General features: G+C 42.9%; 1 protein-coding gene across 1 annotated transcript in view; it reads left to right on the plus strand.

Moving 5' to 3' along the window:
• Positions 1–20,155, plus strand: part of LOC137261875 (doublecortin domain-containing protein 1-like) — a 51,052-nt gene that overhangs the window by 17,211 nt on the left and 13,686 nt on the right. The window contains exons 14-30 of the mRNA XM_067799683.1: positions 528–702; positions 1,250–1,358; positions 2,118–2,262; positions 2,717–2,848; positions 8,947–9,132; positions 9,647–9,798; positions 10,425–10,548; positions 10,802–10,886; positions 11,330–11,415; positions 11,659–11,799; positions 11,972–12,218; positions 14,448–14,613; positions 15,017–15,169; positions 15,770–15,961; positions 16,553–16,761; positions 16,942–17,012; positions 17,401–17,536. Of these exons, the coding sequence (XP_067655784.1) occupies positions 528–702; positions 1,250–1,358; positions 2,118–2,262; positions 2,717–2,848; positions 8,947–9,132; positions 9,647–9,798; positions 10,425–10,548; positions 10,802–10,886; positions 11,330–11,415; positions 11,659–11,799; positions 11,972–12,218; positions 14,448–14,613; positions 15,017–15,169; positions 15,770–15,961; positions 16,553–16,761; positions 16,942–17,012; positions 17,401–17,536 (2,509 nt within the window). The remainder of the gene's footprint in view (positions 1–527; positions 703–1,249; positions 1,359–2,117; positions 2,263–2,716; positions 2,849–8,946; positions 9,133–9,646; positions 9,799–10,424; positions 10,549–10,801; positions 10,887–11,329; positions 11,416–11,658; positions 11,800–11,971; positions 12,219–14,447; positions 14,614–15,016; positions 15,170–15,769; positions 15,962–16,552; positions 16,762–16,941; positions 17,013–17,400; positions 17,537–20,155) is intronic.

Consider the following 20,155-nt stretch of genomic DNA (forward strand, 5'->3'; position numbering starts at 1 on the left):
TCTCACTGTCATGTACAAATCTTCCATCTATCTCAATTTTGTATGTACAGATCAAGCATCTATCTCACTGTTGTATATACAGATCAAGCATCTATCTCACTGTTATCTACAAATCTGCCATCTATCTCACTGTCATGTACAAATCTACCATCTATCTCACCGTTGTTTGTACAGATCTACCATCTATCTCACCATTGTATGTACAGATCAACCATCTATCTCACTGTTGTCTATACAGATCTACCATCTATCTCACTGTTGTATATACAGATCTACCAGCTACCTCACCGTTGCATATACAGATCTACCATCTATCTCACCGTTGTCTATACAGATCTACCATCTATCTCACCATTGTCTATACAGATCTACCATCTATCTCACCATTGTCTATACAGATCTACCATCTATCTCACCATTGTCTATACAGATCTACCATCTATCTCACCATTGTCTATACAGATCAGATGGCAGGTATAGAAGGTAGGATTTCATTGATGTATACTTGTATCCCCTGGTGCCTTCAGTTGCTGGATGAGCTGTCAACTGCATACTGGTCATCTGGAGGAGTCAACCCCAAACTGAATGCTGTTGCTCAAAAGCTGTACGACAAGTATGGTCACGAGATCACCAACGTGTTGTCCCTAGAGACAGATCAGGAGGTGTGGGTGTCATATGGGGAGGCATACATCTGCCCTTTCAGTGAGTATGCCCAAACCCTTGCCAACAAACTCTGAGAGAGAGTTGGTCTAAAGCAATCTGTAGTTTGATTAAGTCTGTCAGATGATCTGACTTTTCCAGTTGGTTGCTTGCATTTCATTGTTAGCAAGGGACTCGTGATATCAAACACTGGTTTGTCTTGCTGTAATTAAGCTGACATGAGGAATTTTCACTCATTTGCAAGTTTAAATTATCACACAAACCATAGAGAAACTCAGCATTGTCTATTTTGAATTAATGTATGGCAAGTTATTGTGTCAATGTATTGTGTCAAGGTATTATATCAAGTTATTGTAACAAGTTATTGTGTCACATTATGGTATCAAGTTATTGTATCAGGTTATTGTGTCAAGTTATTGTATCAGGTTATTGTATGAAGTTACTGTGTCAAGTTATTGCTTCGGGTTAGTGTGTTAGGTTATTGTATCAGGTTATTATATCAGGTAATTGTGTCAAGTTATTGTGTCAGGTAATCATGTCAGGTTATTGTGTGAAGTTATTGTGTCATGTTATTGTATCCTGTCTGCAGCCTACTGTGTGGAGGCTTTCCTTGACAAAGCCACCAAGCTCGAGGTGGAAGGCGCCACCCACATTGTGCGTGAACAGCTAATGCAGGAGGACACCCAGGCCTTGGATGAGTAAGTAGACCATTACTCTGAAGATCAGGTTACTGAATGGTTGTGAGAGGCGATTAATTGGATCACGTGGTCTGGCTGAAGCCTGTATAGTAATTTGTGTACATCAAAGTTCATGATGTCAGTCACTGGATTGTCTGGTGCAGGCTTGACTTCTTAACAGACTGCAATCACATAGCTGGATTTGGTTGGTTGGTATGTTGTTTAACATCACACTGAGCATGTTTTTTAACATCTCACTGTCTGTAAATGATAAATGACAATCCAGTGATCAACATCACAAGCATCATTATACATACATTATACATATATCATCAAGTGGGATATGATGATATATGTCAACCAATTCTGCACGCATGACCACCCGATCCCTTTAGTCACCTCTTATGAAAATCACATGTTACTGAAGACCAATTGTAACCCTGATCTTCACAGGTCACATGACTGACCGGACAAAACAAAGTGCAGCGTTTGTATATATACATGGTGTGGAAGAATATATGTATAGGTGGTTAGTGACAGTTTCTAGTTAGTCATCACCAAGATCACTGTTGGAAGGAAAGTAGCATGATCCAGGGTAATGCTTACAGTATTTATGGTTGTAGTAGTAGGTAAGTAGGCATGTGTTTTCAAAGTCAGCTGCGGTTTTATGTATGGTGACATCTGCTGCAGGTAGGGATGTATTATATTGCAAGTTGAAACTTGTGTTATGTTTGGTCATATCTAAAGTTGTAAGGAAGATAGTATACTTCTGTGATTCAGACATGGGCAATGGGATGCAACGATTGGCTTCCCTGTGATGTACGAGTCTGCGATGGCCGACTTGATGATGCAGGACCCAGACAAGATCAAGTGGATGACTGAGTGTGCCGAGGTTGATGAACGAGGTTACTACCTGCTGCATAAGGTTAGGATCCTGCCAGTGTTTCTGTTAAAACGTTGTACATTTACAAAGTCAGTTTTGCCACTCAGACTGGTGCTTTTGTGTAGTCTATCTGTCTCTGCTTGATTACATGTTAGGTGATGTTTGTATTTATGATTATGTAATTTAGACATTATCTTCAACTTTTGCTTGAAATATGAGACACAGCACAAGATGGAACTTTAAATTTTTAAATGGGTGGAGGGTTTAAACAAAATTATTGTTTTGGAAGGTATTGTTGGTTTCTGAGATATATTGAGAATTAGCATTCCTTTCTTAGGCATGAAAATCATTTTTAGACGTTTTTTTAGGGCTTGAAAGTGATGAAAAGAATGTCGGCTTTTTGCTTGGCAGTAAGTTTTCTGAGTGATGCGAAATATTGAGAGCTTTGCACTGAGATAATAATGTGTATTGTACAAGACAGTTTGGCCTGTTACAGAAACGCAAGGACCTGGCCCTGTACCCAGAGTTGGTTGTCAATGAGAAGTTCCGTATGCGCGCTGATGACAAGCGCCCCAGTGAGAATGTAATCCGTCGTATGAAGGAACTGCAGACATGGGTCATCACACAGGTTTGTTACCTTGACAATCACTGACTGAAGCCAGGCTCCCACTACGGAATATGCCCTAATCCAATTCCTTCGCAGTAAAAGTAAACTTAGTCTCAGTATTTTTTGTTACGCTCCACTACTGAGTCTAACAAACCCTAGTTACGTCAGGTAACCTTTGAGCGACCTACGACCGCTCAGTCAAACCCAAGATGGCCAAACAAATTTGGCCAGTCAGACAACAGATACTGTTTAGTTTTTGGTGGCAGTTACAATTTTCATCAGTCACTGTCGTTGGTCCTTCACCTGCAGTATCTACGCTTAGGGCTTTCTGATGACATGGCTACCATTAGCCAAATTTCTCCTTATCCTGACTCATGCTTATTATTCAGCAAGTCATGTGATAAAAGGGTGAGTGAAACTCATCGCATTGATTTAGTTGGTTGGGGATATAAGTCCAGAGAGACCATTTGTGACATCTGTGCCGCTGCAGCTATGGTGAGTAGAAACAGTGTTTTCTATCTCAATAATTCAAGCGATGTTTGGTCTAGTGGCTCGTAGATGTCACTCATGAGGTGTTCTAGTACGACATTCAAATCCCAAACTGGAGCCTTAAATCTGCATTTCGGTCTTCCAGCTTGAACGATTGTTGTAAGGCGAGTAGTTCAGGCACTTTAGTCATCTTGATCCCTGTCATGGTGATAACAGAGCTTAGAGCTGCCAAATATGTCGAGAGTGTAGAACCTTTCAGTCATAGATGACATAAGTAGTCCACTACTAGACGATGTGTGGGCTTTATTGCATATCTTTCAAACCACATCCATTTATCATATAGGGTGTGTTCCACTATCTCCGCACAGAGGGAGGAGATGAGCATAATTAGCATAATTAGCATTAGTCACAATAAGAATAAATTTCAGTTTTATTCAGAAAATTACATTATTTCTACAAGCCGACATCCTTGGTTACTGACAAGAATTTTCAGTGACTATGTTGACAGTGTTGTAGTGTGCGCCATGTGCTTCACCAGAAGCAATTGTACAGGAAATCGCATTTGGTATCGTTCAGGTAAAACTCTTTTCGACGTAAAAGTTCAAAGATGTGTGCGATTTGGTAAACTGTATTGTGATTGGTCATGACAGATGATACAGGGTTGACCAGGTAGTTGTTGTAGGTACATGTGAATTGCTGAAAATGCTTCTTGGTAGTGCTGTACTGTGGATGGTACCAGGGCTGGAGAGTGCTGTGATTTGTTAGATCCACTGTACAAAGGGATGTATTGTGATACACATGTATTTATTGAAACAGGGATGTGGATATATACTGAACAATCAAATCTCATAAAATTCATTCATGTCTATGTCTTCTATCTAAAAACTTGACAAAAACCACAGTTGCATTTCTTTTGCTGTTCAGCATATATACAAGATAAAATACATGCTACAGTCCATTTGAGTCAGAAACAGACCGATGAATTGGAAATTTTATCATTGTACAAAATTGTCACATAAATATAAATAGCACACATGTTTATCATTTACTAATACCCAACAGCTTTCTTATATTTATATATATTTCTTATATTTGAAAATCTTTTTCTTGTGGAGGCCATCTCGCCTACCAAGGTTGCCGAGGCCCGCCTGCGCAACCTTATGTCGCTGGTCGGGGAGATAGTGAATCCTATCCTATCTGGGGTTCACACGCACTTTGATCTCCCAGAGATTGCCCATCGATAACGGTTGGATTAGAATGCACTTTTCGAACCGCCGGTGGTGGACGAATGCGTCCAGTCATTACTGGACAAGGCAGTATTGCGGTGATTCCGGAAGGTCAACAAGAAGACGGGTTTTATTCCACATACTTCCTTGTGACCAAGAAGGGTGGAGGGTTCAGACCCATCCTGAATCTCAGGGGGCTGAACAAGCTCATAATGGTTCCGTCCTTCAGGATGGAGACACTGTGCTCAGTGATCTCCTCTGTAGAGACAGGGGATTGGCTCATGTCGATCGATCTCAAGGACGCTTACCTCCATGTTCCAATACACTCCAAGTTCAAGAAATACCTTTGGTTTTCTTTTGATCGGAGTTTTGATCTTTTGTTATCAGTTTCCAGTTCTGCCCTTCGGCATCTCTACGGCACCAAGGGTGTTCACCAAACTTATGTTGATCCCAGCTCAGCTAGCCAGGTCACAGGGATTGCGTCCCTGGCCCCAGACCGCATTGTCAAAGTCCAGAGGACTGTTTCTCAGTTCCTCGAGTCCCCCACGGCCACAGAGAGAACTTGGCTTCATCTGTAGGGCAATATGGCGGCTACAGTGGACGTGGTCTGGCATCCGAGGTTGAGGATGCGACCCATTCAACAGGCACTAGCCCAGTTGTAGTCCCACTCGGAGAGCTACGTGAAGGTACTCGAGACTCCTGATTGGTTGATTCCTCACCTGTGGTGGTGGACGGAAGTCAGGAATTTGTCCAAGGGGTTCCCCTTAGAGACCCCGACACCTTTCCTCTCGATTCAGACGGACTATTCCCTCACAGTCCTGGGCGAACTATCAGTCTCAGGCCGTTGGTCTGAGCAGGAAGTCACCCTCCACATTAATGTGTTGGAATTGAGAGCAGTCTTCTGTGTGTTTGCGAGCTTCGTGGAGTCAGTACGGGGTCAGGTGGTCTGTCTGGAGATGGACAACCAGACCGCCATGACGTACATCCTGAAGCAAGGTGGCACAGTGTCTCCGTCACTCCTTCAGGAGGCTTATCAGTTTTTGCTCGTTCGACCTGTTCGACATTCGGGTGTTGCCTGTCTACCTCCCGGGCATAGGCAACGTTCGCGCAGACACACTCTCGCGACATATACTAGCCCCACACGAATGGATATTACAGTGGGGGATATTGTTTGGGTCATTCCAGGTCAATCTGTTTGCCTCTGGGGCGACGAACCAGATTCCTGTGTTTAGCCAACAATGCCTTTCTGCTCGATTGGACATACAGAGTTCTGTGGCCAGTTCTGTGGGCATTCCCACCAGTTCCTCTGATCCCTCGAGTCATCTTGCAGCTGGCCGCACAACCAGCTCGACTATTTGTGTTCCTGGCACCCCTTTGGTCGGCCGGTTTCCGGTAATCATCAGGTTTCTGTCTCAACCTCCTGTACTGTTACCCTTTCGACCGGACCTTCTATCCCAGAATGGAGCGCTGCACCCAAATCCCAGGATTCAGTGGGTGGCCTGGCTGCTGTCTGGAATCGCCTCCAAGCGAGAGGAATTCCTGCACCAGTTGCAGACACAATTCTAGCTTTGCGGAGGGATTTGACAAACGTTCAGTATGAGGATAGATGGGCCTGTAATGTGCGCTGGTATCTCAACAGGGGGATTCTCGATCCCTTTTCTGCAGATTTAGTATCTGTTTTAGAGTTCCTACAGTCTAGGATGGAAGCCGGTCTAGCCGCTTCAACAATTACAGGATACTCCACGGCAATCTCTGCCTTCCATATACCTGTTGACGGGGCATTGCTGGGGCAGCACCCTCTAGTTCAGCGTTCTCTAGCAGGCGTGGACAGGATTAGTCCCCCGTGGGATTTGCCAGTCATTCTTGATTGGTTGTCCGGTCCTCTATTTCTCAACCTGTCAGCTCTTTCCCCCCAGCTGTTGACATGGAAGATTGCTTTTCTTGGGGCAGTAACTTCTGGCAGGCAGGTAGGCGACATTCATGCTATGTCCGCTAACCAGGAAATGACTGTGTTCCACAAAGATAGTGTGAGCATCAGATTGCCAGATACTTACCATCCTAAGAGAGATAGCACCTTTCATGTAACGGCGCCTATTGAGCTTCCTGTTTTCACGCAGCCTTCACCACCCGGTACCTCTCTTCAACGTGCTCACGTCTTAGATGTCCGTAAGACCCTTAAGGCTCTCTATTATGGTTGCGGTATTTTTGGTCTAGACTGCCAGAGAGACTGTTTTCTGAACTGTATCAGTGGCTTGTCCTGGCTCTCGTTTTCTACAAGAAAAAGGGGTGGGGGTGGGATGGTGGGGAGGGGGGATTAATTGGCACACTGTGTCAGTATCTTGAGATATTATCGGGTCATTTAAGCCATCTTATGTCCTGGCCCTAGTCCGCACCCCGCCGTTTGGCGAATATGGTCACGTGACCAGGTAAGTGTGATTCCTCATTACCTACTGTCTATCAGTCCTTCCTGGATTCCATGGCAAATTTTTAAGGATTCCGCAGCAAATTTAAGCAAATTCTGCTCCTTATTTTTCAATATTCTGCAAAACTGTCTGCGGTTAAACATTTAGATAAATCAACAAAAACATTATACAGACCTTCATAGTTTAATTCTCAAACACAGATATAAAGTTAAGTTGACAGCACACATCACATCTTGAGTAAGTTTGATGACAAAACGCCCACAGTTTTTTCTGTGTTTGAGAACTAAACACTTGCTGAAAGTTATTTCTCTCCTCTCATTTGTAACTTTGATGCAGATGAACAACTTCCACTTTTATGCAAGTAACAATTTTATATTTAAACGAAATCTGAAACAATTTCAGTTTTCAAAATGATCGATTTTGAGAACGTAATCGCAGTGTCAAATTCATCAAATATTATTTGAAACAATGCCTAAAACTTGGTTTATTAATACAGCATCTTTAATTATGATTATTTTGCAAATGTTGTCATAGTAAATATGTTAGTTTGTTTTATGTGTAACCGATCCTTCTTTTGACATTACTTTTTATTTCGGCTATCAGTCAGTTTCACTCAGTTTTTTAAATAAGCAAATTCTGCGTCTGAAAATGTGGCAAATTCTGCACGAAAATGTGTTTTCAGCGGACCAGACGTTTTTCTGCATGGAAAGGTAAATTCCGCGATTTTTTCTGCAACCGCGGAATCGCGGAGTCTAGGAGGGACTGGTCTGTAGTAAAGGCTATCATCTTGTGCCAGGTTTATAGGCAGACAGAATGCCTCTCCCTAAGATCAATCTTTAGGAGTCTGTCTTATGCTTATAAGTACCCCAAGGAGGATCTATTCTTTGAATAGTCCTCCTTGGGGTACGGCCACCCGTCTCCCCACATTCTGTCAGTATTTGTTGCAGAAGTGAAGTGTTTGGTTTGATGCTATAGCTTTGAGGATACCTGCTCTTGGCTATTCTTTGAATAGAGTCCTCCTTGGGGTACGGCCACCCGTCTCCCCACATTCTGTCTGTATTTGTTACAGACCGGAAGTGTTTGGTTTGAGGCTATAGCTTTGAGGTTACCTGCTCTTGGCTGTCACAGCTCCAGAGGGCCCGGTGGGGGTGGTCTCACAGGACAAAAACATTGTTTTTTGTTTTGTACATATTTTTTATTTAAAATATGGTTACAACTGTTGCAAGAATTAAAGGAACATTTTAATGCTTTAAGTACCCCAAGGAGGACTCTATTCAAAGAATCTGCAACCTCTACAGGTTTGTTCAAATTTGAGTTGTCTGCATTGAAGACGGTTGGAAGTTTCTATGCGGTGGTGAGGCAGTCCGTGTTGCAGTTGTGTCAGTCCTTGGGTTCAGACAACAATCGTCGGCAAGAACAATTAGGAGTTTGCCCACTGCAGGTCGAAATTGGTTAGGCGGGAAGATGTAGATGAAATCAATTATTTTGCCATGTTCCACGAACTCGCAAATAGCACAGCAAATAGAGTTTGAGAAATTGGTGAGAGATCTTGTATTGCTCGTAGAGGGTGTGGCCAGATCAGATCGTTCCAGGAATTGTTTCTCTTGGTTGGAAAGCAAGACGCTGGGGACACTTCTCCAGAAGGCCTTGAAGACTTCTTCCATGTCGGAAGTTGTCTTTGTTTGTGGCTTGGGGTCTATGTGTCTTCCAAAACTAGATTTGCACAAAACTCTACCCTCTTTTGTGGCTGTGGGGGGTTGCATTGGCCGTTTGGAGGCTCCAAGGCCCTGGCACACCTCAGTAGTCCTGAAGTCTCACTACTATGCTACTTTTATATATCTTAGTTGTTGACATATCATTGTTTTCATATATATCTTGTTTTAATGTATAGATTGTTTTTACATCTAGATTGTGGTTACATCTACTTTTTGATATACACATTGCTGAGATAATTACGTTATTGGGATTGTTTTTCCCACAGTCTGGCTATATCATCTGTAAGTTCGTGCCTCAGCTGTGTCTCGGTGTGTCAGACACTTCAGTAAAGGGGCATTTCTTTGACCGAGATGCCGAGATCGAGGGACAAGTTGTCACGCTGCAGAAGAAAATGACACAGAACCCCAACCAGATGTGGAAGTTTACAACAGATGCCACCATTGCTTCTGTGGTGAGTTTTACTTATTGATGTGTGAAAACACATTGCACTGAATGGCGTGACATGCACAATATGACATGCCATCAGACCTGACATGGCCTTTCATGACACAGTATGACATGACATGACACAGTATGACTGAACATAGCAGTATTCCAGACCCGACACAGTGTTCCAGAACATGACACTGTTTGACAAAAGTCACAGTATGGCAAAACATGACACAATATGATAAAACATTACACGAGTATGACACAATGTTCCAGAACATTGGCACAGTATTTCATGATGACACAGTGTGACAGAACAATATGACACAATATAATGCAGTATGACGACTCTGATTCTATATCAGTTAGAACATTGCCTTGGGACTCATCCAGTGAGAAACCTTGCTCCAAGTGTGAATGACTATGGTCATATGAATGTTTATTTGAGTGTCCAGTTCTTCAATCTTTTGAGATCAATAAACTGCTTCCTGTCACATGACTGACATATTTGGGTATACTAAAACTTGCATTTGTAGGCCTATCCCGACAAAGTCCTGACATATCTCGGCAACAAGTTCGGAGATGACGAATCCTACACAGAGAATCCCCCTGAGGGCTGCAAGCCAGGAGTCCGTGTGTATCTCATAGTGTCAGAACCTAGGTCCAGGAAGGAGGGATCCTGTCAGAGGTGAGTGTCTCAGATCAACAGTATCTTCAACTTCTGAAAGAGAAGAGATGAAATATGTTCCAAATACTTCATGCTTGTCTCTCTCTGTGAGTCAAATAAGAGGAGAAGCAGGGCAACCATACAACATGCTTGTCTCTCTCTGTGAGTCATATGAGAGTAGAATCAGGTCAACCGAACAACATACTTGTCTCTCTCTGTGAGTCAAATAAGAGTATAATCAGGTCAACGGTACAACATGCTTGTCTCTCTCTGTGAGTCATATGAGAGTAGAAACAGGTTGGCTGTACGTCATGCTTGCCCCACATGTTTTTTGGGAAGACACCATATTGTTAAAGCGTTTGTTTGTCCCACTGTGACCCTGGGTGCAATGTGTGAAACACGTTTTTGGTGTCCACCATCGTGATATGGGTGGAATATTGGTAAAAATGGAGTGAAACTGTACTCACTTGGTCTCTGTGCTTTTCAAGTAACTAAGTCCCCAGCACAACACATTTGTCTCACTGGGTTTGGGATAATTTGTTCACAGAACCCCAAACTTGTATTTCTTTACGTTGTTGGGTCAAATACAAATAACATATCTCTTACATAACTGATCAGTACATGTCCTGTAACTGACTGTTTGACAGATTTGGTCTGAAGCAGGAGAAGTTTGACAACCTGGGACAGTGGAAGTACACGCAGGCCGGGAACTCAGAGTGGCACAAGCTGGCGTACTCCTGGCCCATCACAGCTGATGGGGAGCTGAATGAGGTGACTGTCTCCCCACTGTCTCACCTCTGTCTCACCTCTGTCTTACCACTGTCTTGTCACTGTCTCACCGCTGTCTCACCACTGTCTCACCACTGTCTCACCACTGTCAGGAGTCAAAATAACTTTTGGAAAATTTTAAACTCAGTATTCCAGATTTGAGCAAAATGACATTTCAAATTGACAGCCAAATGCACTCTGCTACACATTTTCTAAATCTTCTTGAATACATTGCTTGACTGTTCTATGTTTACAGAGGTATGACTGGCCTATGGAGGGCTACCTGATGCCGTATGCCCCACCACTACACAAGTCAGACAAGAAGTCTGGCCTCACAGGAGGTGAGAGCTGTTAAGGACTATCTCATACCTTGTGAAATGCCTATCTCCTGTACCTTGTGATATGCCTATCTCCTGTACTTTGTGATATGCCTATCTCCTGTACCTTGTGATGTGCCTATCTCATGAACCTAGTGATACACCTGTCTCATGTACTTTGTGATATATGAGCCATTAACCTTGTGACACGAAAACTATTCCTAGCTTATGTTTGTTATTATACACCTTCTTGCGTACCTTGCTTTATGCTGTGAACCTTGTGATACATCACAATACCATTATGTTATGAATCTTGTGACAAGCATGATCATCTCTGTATCTTTGTATCACTCGTTTGTAATTATGATCACTTTGCTGTCCTTTATGTCTTCATGGTCAAAGGTTCACTGAATATTTATTAGCGGTATGGACAGAATTAGTTGATAATTGTGCGTTTACGATTTCAGTGGTTCCACTGCGTCTGTGGGTGATGAAAAATGGTGAGAGAGATAAAAGCTTGGCAGTACAGATTGTTGGGCCCAGTTTGACTTCGGTAAGCTATGGATGTGCATTTTCTCTATAATGTTTTGTCATTACTCAGAACAAGTATCTTTCATAGATGAAATCCATACCTTTTAACAAGAGACAGAGTGACATGCACTTAAGAGGGTGACACAACAATTCCATTGCTAGTGTCATCAAATGTGACCATCATTTGTATTGAAACATGCTGGACAGCTGCAGGACACTGAAGCCTGTCCACCCTCTCTCACTCACATCCTCACACTTGCTGTAGGTGACAAAGGAGATTCCCAAGAAGGACAAGAAGGATGGTGGACGCAGCAGGAAGAAGGACACTTCCATGAATCATGCTGACTCTGTTGACATTGACGTCACCATTGGCGACCTGACCGTCCGGGAGCTGGAGTTTCTCATGGTAAGTCCAAGTAAAGATGTTAGTTCTACATTCTGGCTGGTCATAAAGCATTGAAATACATGTTGATGCCTCAGTTTGATTGATTGTAATATAAAGATGCATCAGTCTTATTGGTTGTATGTGAAACAGATCATAGCCACATCCAATCAAATCACTTCCTTTCTGTTGATAGTTCCTGGATCACTGTACATCATTCCTGAATCTGCCATTTGCTGCTCGCCGAATGTTCGATGAGACTGGTGTGGAACACTTCACCCTTCAGAGTCTGCAGCGAGATCAGCTAGTGTTTGTCACGTGCGGGGAGCAGTGGAGTGACCCAAAACTGAACAAGACTGAACAGCAGCGTCGATTCCTTCTGTCTCAGCTCTCCACTGATGTGGCAAAGATTCGCCAGTTTGTTTCTCTGAGGGACCCTCAAGGTTAGTACAGTTTCCTTGATTTAGTCCCATAATTCCCTGTTCCATACCAATCAATGACTCTCAGGCATTTAGCATTGAACTCACAGGTTTGTGTAATTGATCACACTCACCCATGAAAGCTCACAGTTATGTAAATAAAAGTAATTTACAGTTATGTAAATGAAAGTAATGTTATGTAGGTTTTGTCATGGAGATAGAGGATGGGCTGACACAGTTGTTATGTTTCCAGGTTTTGTCATGGAGATAGAGGATGGGCTGACACAGTTGTTATGTTTCCAGGTTTTGTCATGGAGATAGAGGGTGGGCTGACACAGTTGTTATGTTTCCAGGTTTTGTCATGGAGATAGAGGATGGGCTGACACAGTTGTTATGTTTCCAGGTTTTGTCATGGAGATAGAGGGTGGGCTGACACAGTTGTTATGTTTCCAGGTTTTGTCATGGAGATAGAGGGTGGGCTGACACAGTTGTTATGTTTCCAGGTTTTGTCATGGAGATAGAGGGTGGGCTGACACAGTTGTTATGTTTCCAGGTTTTGTCATGGAGATAGAGGGTGGGCTGACACAGTTGTTATGTTTCCAGGTTTTGTCATGGAGATAGAGGATGGGCTGACACAGTTGTTATGTTTCCAGGTTTTGTCATGGAGATAGAGGATGGGCTGACACAGTTGTTATGTTTCCAGGTTTTGTCATGGAGATAGAGGATGGGCTGACACAGTTGTTATGTTTCCAGGTTTTGTCATGGAGATAGAGGATGGGCTGACACAGTTGTTATGTTTCCAGGTTTTGTCATGGAGATAGAGGATGGGCTGACACAGTTGTTATGTTTCCAGGTTTTGTCATGGAGATAGAGGGTGGGCTGACACAGTTGTTATGTTTCCAGGTTTTGTCATGGAGATAGAGGATGGGCTGACACAGTTGTTATGTTTCCAGGTTTTGTCATGGAGATAGAGGATGGGCTGACACAGTTGTTATGTTTCCAGGTTTTGTCATGGAGATAGAGGGTGGGCTGACACAGTTGTTATGTTTCCAGGTTTTGTCATGGAGATAGAGGGTGGGCTGACACAGTTGTTATGTTTCCAGGTTTTGTCATGGAGATAGAGGATGGGCTGACACAGTTGTTATGTTTCCAGGTTTTGTCATGGAGATAGAGGATGGGCTGACACAGTTGTTATGTTTCCAGGTTTTGTCATGGAGATAGAGGATGGGCTGACACAGTTGTTATGTTTCCAGGTTTTGTCATGGAGATAGAGGATGGGCTGACACAGTTGTTATGTTTCCAGGTTTTGTCATGGAGATAGAGGATGGGCTGACACAGTTGTTATGTTTCCAGGTTTTGTCATGGAGATAGAGGGTGGGCTGACACAGTTGTTATGTTTCCAGGTTTTGTCATGGAGATAGAGGATGGGCTGACACAGTTGTTATGTTTCCAGGTTTTGTCATGGAGATAGAGGATGGGCTGACACAGTTGTTATGTTTCCAGGTTTTGTCATGGAGATAGAGGATGGGCTGACACAGTTGTTATGTTTCCAGGTTTTGTCATGGAGATAGAGGATGGGCTGACACAGTTGTTATGTTTCCAGGTTTTGTCATGGAGATAGAGGGTGGGCTGACACAGTTGTTATGTTTCCAGGTTTTGTCATGGAGATAGAGGGTGGGCTGACACAGTTGTTATGTTTCCAGGTTTTGTCATGGAGATAGAGGATGGGCTGACACAGTTGTTATGTTTCCAGGTTTTGTCATGGAGATAGAGGGTGGGCTGACACAGTTGTTATGTTTCCAGGTTTTGTCATGGAGATAGAGGGTGGGCTGACACAGTTGTTATGTTTCCAGGTTTTGTGATGGAGATAGAGGGTGGGCTGACACAGTTGTTATGTTTCCAGGTTTTGTGATGGAGATAGAGGGTGGGCTGACACAGTTGTTATGTTTCCAGGTTTTGTCATGGAGATAGAGGGTGGGCTGACACAGTTGTTATGTTTCCAGGTTTTGTGATGGAGATAGAGGGTGGGCTGACACAGTTGTTATGTTTCCAGGTTTTGTGATGGAGATAGAGGGTGGGCTGACACAGTTGTTATGTTTCCAGGTTTTGTCATGGAGATAGAGGGTGGGCTGACACAGTTGTTATGTTTCCAGGTTTTGTGATGGAGATAGAGGGTGGGCTGACACAGTTGTTATGTTTCCAGGTTTTGTCATGGAGATAGAGGGTGGGCTGACACAGTTGTTATGTTTCCAGGTTTTGTGATGGAGATAGAGGGTGGGCTGACTCCCAATGCCAAAATTGTTGTCAACAAATGTTGGTCACGGGAAGAGGATGAGGCAGAGGAGAATGCCAGGGTGGTTAATGGAACAGCAAGACAAGAGGAAGATCAAGATGAGGAAGATTTCACCACTGAACACCTGTATGATTTTCTCTCATTATCAACAGTAGTATAGTAATCTCAATCAATGGTATTCACTGGCACACACACCTGCCAAAAAGTAAACTAAGAACTGATTTGGTATTTTATTTTTTTTTTTTTTTCGTTTCCCGGGTCTTTCGGCAATTTTTCAACAATATAATGGTCTGTACCAGATAGTGTTTGGGTAGCCCAGTGATTGATATGATCAGCAGCAATGCTGGGGAGTGTATCCGTACCCGGGATATGGAGTGAACAGTTTCCACTGGGCTCTCATTTTCAGAAGTCAGAAATGGGAATACCCCTCTCTTGTTCATATTTTGCCGCAGTGCCAGTTTTCTTGAGTTTCAGACAGGTTTATTGTTATGTTGAGCTTCTATGATGTATGTAATCCCTTCTGTAACAGTAACGCCCGCCAACGCGCCCACTTGAAGTCAGATAAACGGCTGGACAACCTCCGCTGGCCATGGGAGAGACTGGTGAATGTTGGTAATAGTTTCGAGGACAACGACCCAGAAGCTGTCAAATATTCCAACAAGGACCTGTACGAGAAATATCGGTGAGGAATTCTGGACCATGCATGTCTTTCTGTAGGGATTCCAGTACAGGTTCCTAGGTCTTCTTTTTGTCTTTCTTTCAGGTCAGATTAGTCAAATGCATTAGATTGAAAGATCAAACTTATGATGATTGCCTCCAAACACGGAATGGGGTGCAAGTGGTCTTCTGCTACCCAAGTTTGTCAGAAGAGGCAACTAAGCAGGTGGTCTGCCTCGCCAGCTTGTCTGTTCTTTGTGATTATATCACAGCTGCTTTGATTAATTGCCTGATCAGCAGTGTAAATCTGTGAGTCAGTAATGAAGCTTATGACTTTGTGGATAACAACCTGTTGTCTATTGCATGAAGTGACATTTCTGTGTAGATTCTTGATTCAGCTTAATGATGGTATCAGCATCTACACTGAAACGTCACTCTCTGCAATTTCAAGAAATTTTAGCCATAAAGTTATATGCATTAAAATCAACTGCCTGGTTTGATCATGATGTTGATCACTAGATTGCCTCAACCTTGTCTGTATTCATCACACACCACTGTCATTTAGCTTATATGTTGTTGAGTGTAGCTTTGTATCACATTTTGATATCTTCTCCTTCAACAACAGACCACGTCCGTCTCCACGTGTTCCACGGGACACATTGCAGCGGTTTGTATACGAGGATGGCTTCATTGCCTGTGCAGCTAATCATGGCCTGGTGCTTGGCGTCCAGGAACAAGAAGGACGGGTTATTGATGTTTACCTGCAGAAGCGGCGGCCAGACGACATCAACCAGCGCTGGGTTATGAAGGAAAATGGGTAGGCAGCTATATCCATTAGAGAGGAGCAGAATCCCTCGGAAACAGATTAGGACTAATCATCAGAATCCCATGTTTGTTGCAAGAGGCTGCTATTGGGTGGTCAGATTTGCTGACCTGGTTGATACATGTCATCAGATTCCTGTTAGATTGATAGATTGATGCTCATGCTGCTTGTCACTGGATTATCTGGCGCAGAATCAATTATTTACAGATTGTTGTTATTTGGGTGGAATATAGATCGCTGTGTTGCTCATTAAGGGAAAAGGAAGCAAAAATAACAACATAGAAGAATGAACATTTGAACTGAAGGTAATTAGAGCATCTCAGATTGCTGACCTAGTCCTGGAATACAAGGGTATGGATACATCACTGTACCCAAGTACAAGACATTCACTGTCAGTACATAACTCATCTGTCTTGTATGACCATACTGAGCTGACATTCACTACAATTGTCATGTTATTGTCAAGTGAGATTCACTCCAAATAGAATCTCATCATCCCATTCACACAACCAGTTATCACACTGTCCCAAGTACAAATCTCAGGCATCCGTCTCATGTATTCCGTCCTGTATCACTATTTTCCAGTGAGATTTGCTCCAAGTACAACCAGCAGATGGCACTGACCATTGCGATGCCCAACGACCATGGGGACAACCGTCCCTTGACCTTCACAGGATGTGCAGTGACGCTCCAGGCTCGCAGACTCAACCAGTATGGCAAGGCTCACCAGCGGTGGCGCTATGATGCAGAGACAGGCTTTATATACGCCTTCTATGCTGATCAGTATGACAAAGGTTGGTTGAACCATTTACTTACAATGTCAAGGATCTCTCCAGGAAGAGACTCTAAAATTTTGATAACAGACATGAGTTGTGATTAAAATGCCAGTATACTTTAGATGAGTGCTTAGGTAAAGAAGTAATTGAATCCTCCATGCTCCTTAGAATTATGAGGGTGTTCCATGTTTGTTTCAGAGATAACAGCTGCCAACAGAGCTGACGTCTGCACATCTTCCGTATCCCATGCTGCCATCATTGATCAACCGGTGAGTCACGTGTACAGTGTCTTTGTTTGCTTCTCCAGCTTCCTTTGTATGTCCAGACCCTTCCAGACGATTTCTGGCGTCCTCCACCATTTTGCTTGAATGATACCACTGTACATCCTCATGCCATTGTGTAACATTGACATTCTATAACACAAACAGGTGGTAGGTGTAGGTGGTGATAACTTCATTTTGGCATTATTAATACTCCATTTAGAGCATGCTGCTGGCAATAGGTATCTGGTTAAGTTACACTGATGTTCAATGACTGAGTAATGATGGAAGGGTTTGTTTGTGAATTGGATGAAACTATTTGGATTTGCACTCTGACAAAATGAGTGCTTGAGATAAAGGTTGTTCTCTGTCTGAGCCTGAAGGTATTTGGTTACAGGGCTACATTGCAGAAGTACATGACAGGAAGAACCGAGACATTCGGGTGTGTCTGTCTTGTGCAAGAGCGATGAGAGGGCGCTTCAAGCTTCAGAGACTGCCCAACAACAAGCCATTTGCCTGTGCCATGGGACAAGGTATGGACAGTCTCTTATGTAAACAAATATATTGTATCAGGATTATCATCTACCTATCATGTCCTACCGACGTAGTAACAGCATCAATGTATAGCAGCTGTGTGTCAAGTTGCAGATGTCAGGACCATTTACCAGCAGTATACAGTCAAGTCTCGTTAATCTGACTGTTAATCCCACAAGAAGCCTCCCTTTCCTGCCAATACGGTCACATGACCAGCCATGCTTGTCACTCTCTCCTTCATCACCTGACGAGGACAGCAGGAGGCACTTTGGGCCCTGATACGGCGATAAGTTTTTGCTTAATTTTCGTTCCTATAATGTAAATTATGTCATGTTTGGTTTAGTGATTCTAATTAATATCATCTTTGTGTAAAATTTATAAGTTTTCTTGGGTTTTTGACATGTTTCTCGTCAACTTAGCCTTGGCATTGGGGTGCTTTTGGAAATCAAGTATGGTGTTTGCCAACCACTGTCTACGGGACAGAGGACATCACTGGCATTCACCAGTTTGGCCACTTGTTGTTGCACAACAACTATTGTTTCCACAAAGGCACTGAATTTCACTCACCCTTTTATCACATGACTTGTTGAGACCAAGATGCTTCACGGAGTGTAACGGTTTAGAGTCCATGCACATGTGTTGCACAGGCTGACTTTGACCCTGTACTCGTAATGAAGATGCCTGTACATGAAGAAGGGTCGTGACTGGTCTTGATTGGAAATCTTGACTAACAGTGTGCAATAGATACTGGCAGGATGCTAGCTGATCTATATGTCATCACGTTCCAGCCAGTGAATGCTTCAAGAGAAGAAACAATGTAACTAGATGTGATCCCCCATCACACAGATGAATATTGGAAGAACAGGATCAAACTACCACCATTATAGTTTCTGAAGGATGTACTGGACGTACTCATATGGCAGTCAACAGAATCCAACGTGGCCTGACCCATGACCCGCCGCCATTTTCGTTGGATTTTGTAAGCATAATAAGCATGAGTCAGAATAAGGAAAAATATGCAATTTCTGAATAAAATTGACATTTTATACTTATCCTGACTCATGTGTCAAGCCCCCGCAACTGCCCCTCTCAGGCACGCTGAAATCCAGGAAATTCTCATGTCAGGCTTATGAGATTCGAAGAGAGTGGCAAGCATGGCTGGTCATGTGACCGTAATGGCAGGAAAGGAAGGCTTCTGGTGGGTGAGTGAATTGTACGTCCACTTCAATTAGAAGGGAACGTTAAGGGATTTCAAGTATTCCACTATCTTCACACAGAATGAGGAGATAAGCATAACTGGCATGAGTCAGGATAAGTGTAAAATATCATATTTGTCCTTATCCTGATTCATGCTTAATTGCTTTCTCTTCTTCCTGGCGAAGGTGGTGGAACACCTGAAATCCTGTGAAATTCCCTTCTAAAAGAAGCGGATGTAAAATTCACTCTCACCCATGAATTATCTCCCCTCCCGCGCACATGGTCAGGTGATTGGCCATGATACTCACTTTCTCCCTATCACCCGACGAGGACGGATGGAGGCAACTGGGGTCCCATATACAGCGATAAGGTTTTCATTATTTTGGTCTTGCAAACTGAATTTGTGTTATATGTGGTATTTGGCTTGTAAGGTTTTCATTATTTTGGTCTTGCAAACTGAATTTGTGTTATATGTGGTATTTGGCTTGTATATATATAATATTATTATACAAATTTGTGATTATTGTGTCTTTCTATAACACGTATTTCATCAACTGAGTCAACTGTGAAATTCCCTTCTAAAAGAAGCGGATGTAAAATTCACTCTCACCCATGAATTATCTCCCCTCCCGCGCACATGGTCAGGTGATTGGCCATGATACTCACTTTCTCCCTATCACCCGACGAGGACGGATGGAGGCAACTGGGGTCCCATATACAGCGATAAGGTTTTCATTATTTTGGTCTTGCAAACTGAATTTGTGTTATATGTGGTATTTGGCTTGTAAGGTTTTCATTATTTTGGTCTTGCAAACTGAATTTGTGTTATATGTGGTATTTGGCTTGTATATATATAATATTATTATACAAATTTGTGATTATTGTGTCTTTCTATAACACGTATTTCATCAACTGAGTCTTAGTCTCAGTTGATGAAATCGTGTTTTCAGTGCAGATTACGGCCATTGGCGATTGACCAACATTTATTTTGTCCGGCTGTAAGCCCTTATGTTCTGCTCATACTCATTGTAAATTATGTATAAATTTGTCTGAAGCAGAATTCTTATTAAATTTATGGTCTGTTCACAGACGTGCTAGAGATAGGCAACGTCGGCCTACATTAGCCATGTCTAAATCTGGTGAAATATAATCAGGTAACCGTTTAATTATTGGTGCTGAGATTCATTCCAGTGATATGCCAGCTGTATCTCTGAGGTTATGTCCAGGGTCGGGCAAGTTGTCTCCCAAGACTCAGAAGAGACCGTCTGTAGAGGCAGGGCCGTCACCGCCTATGAAATCTAAGTCATCGAAGTCCTCGTCTTCAAGATCATCACAGAATCATCATTCTTCGATAAACAAATCATTCGGGGAAGAGATCATCCCCCTAAAAAAACATCGCATCTTCAAGGAGCCTCCGTTGA

Source organism: Haliotis asinina, chromosome 14, assembly GCF_037392515.1.
Source record: "Haliotis asinina isolate JCU_RB_2024 chromosome 14, JCU_Hal_asi_v2, whole genome shotgun sequence".
Taxonomy (NCBI): domain Eukaryota; kingdom Metazoa; phylum Mollusca; class Gastropoda; order Lepetellida; family Haliotidae; genus Haliotis; species Haliotis asinina.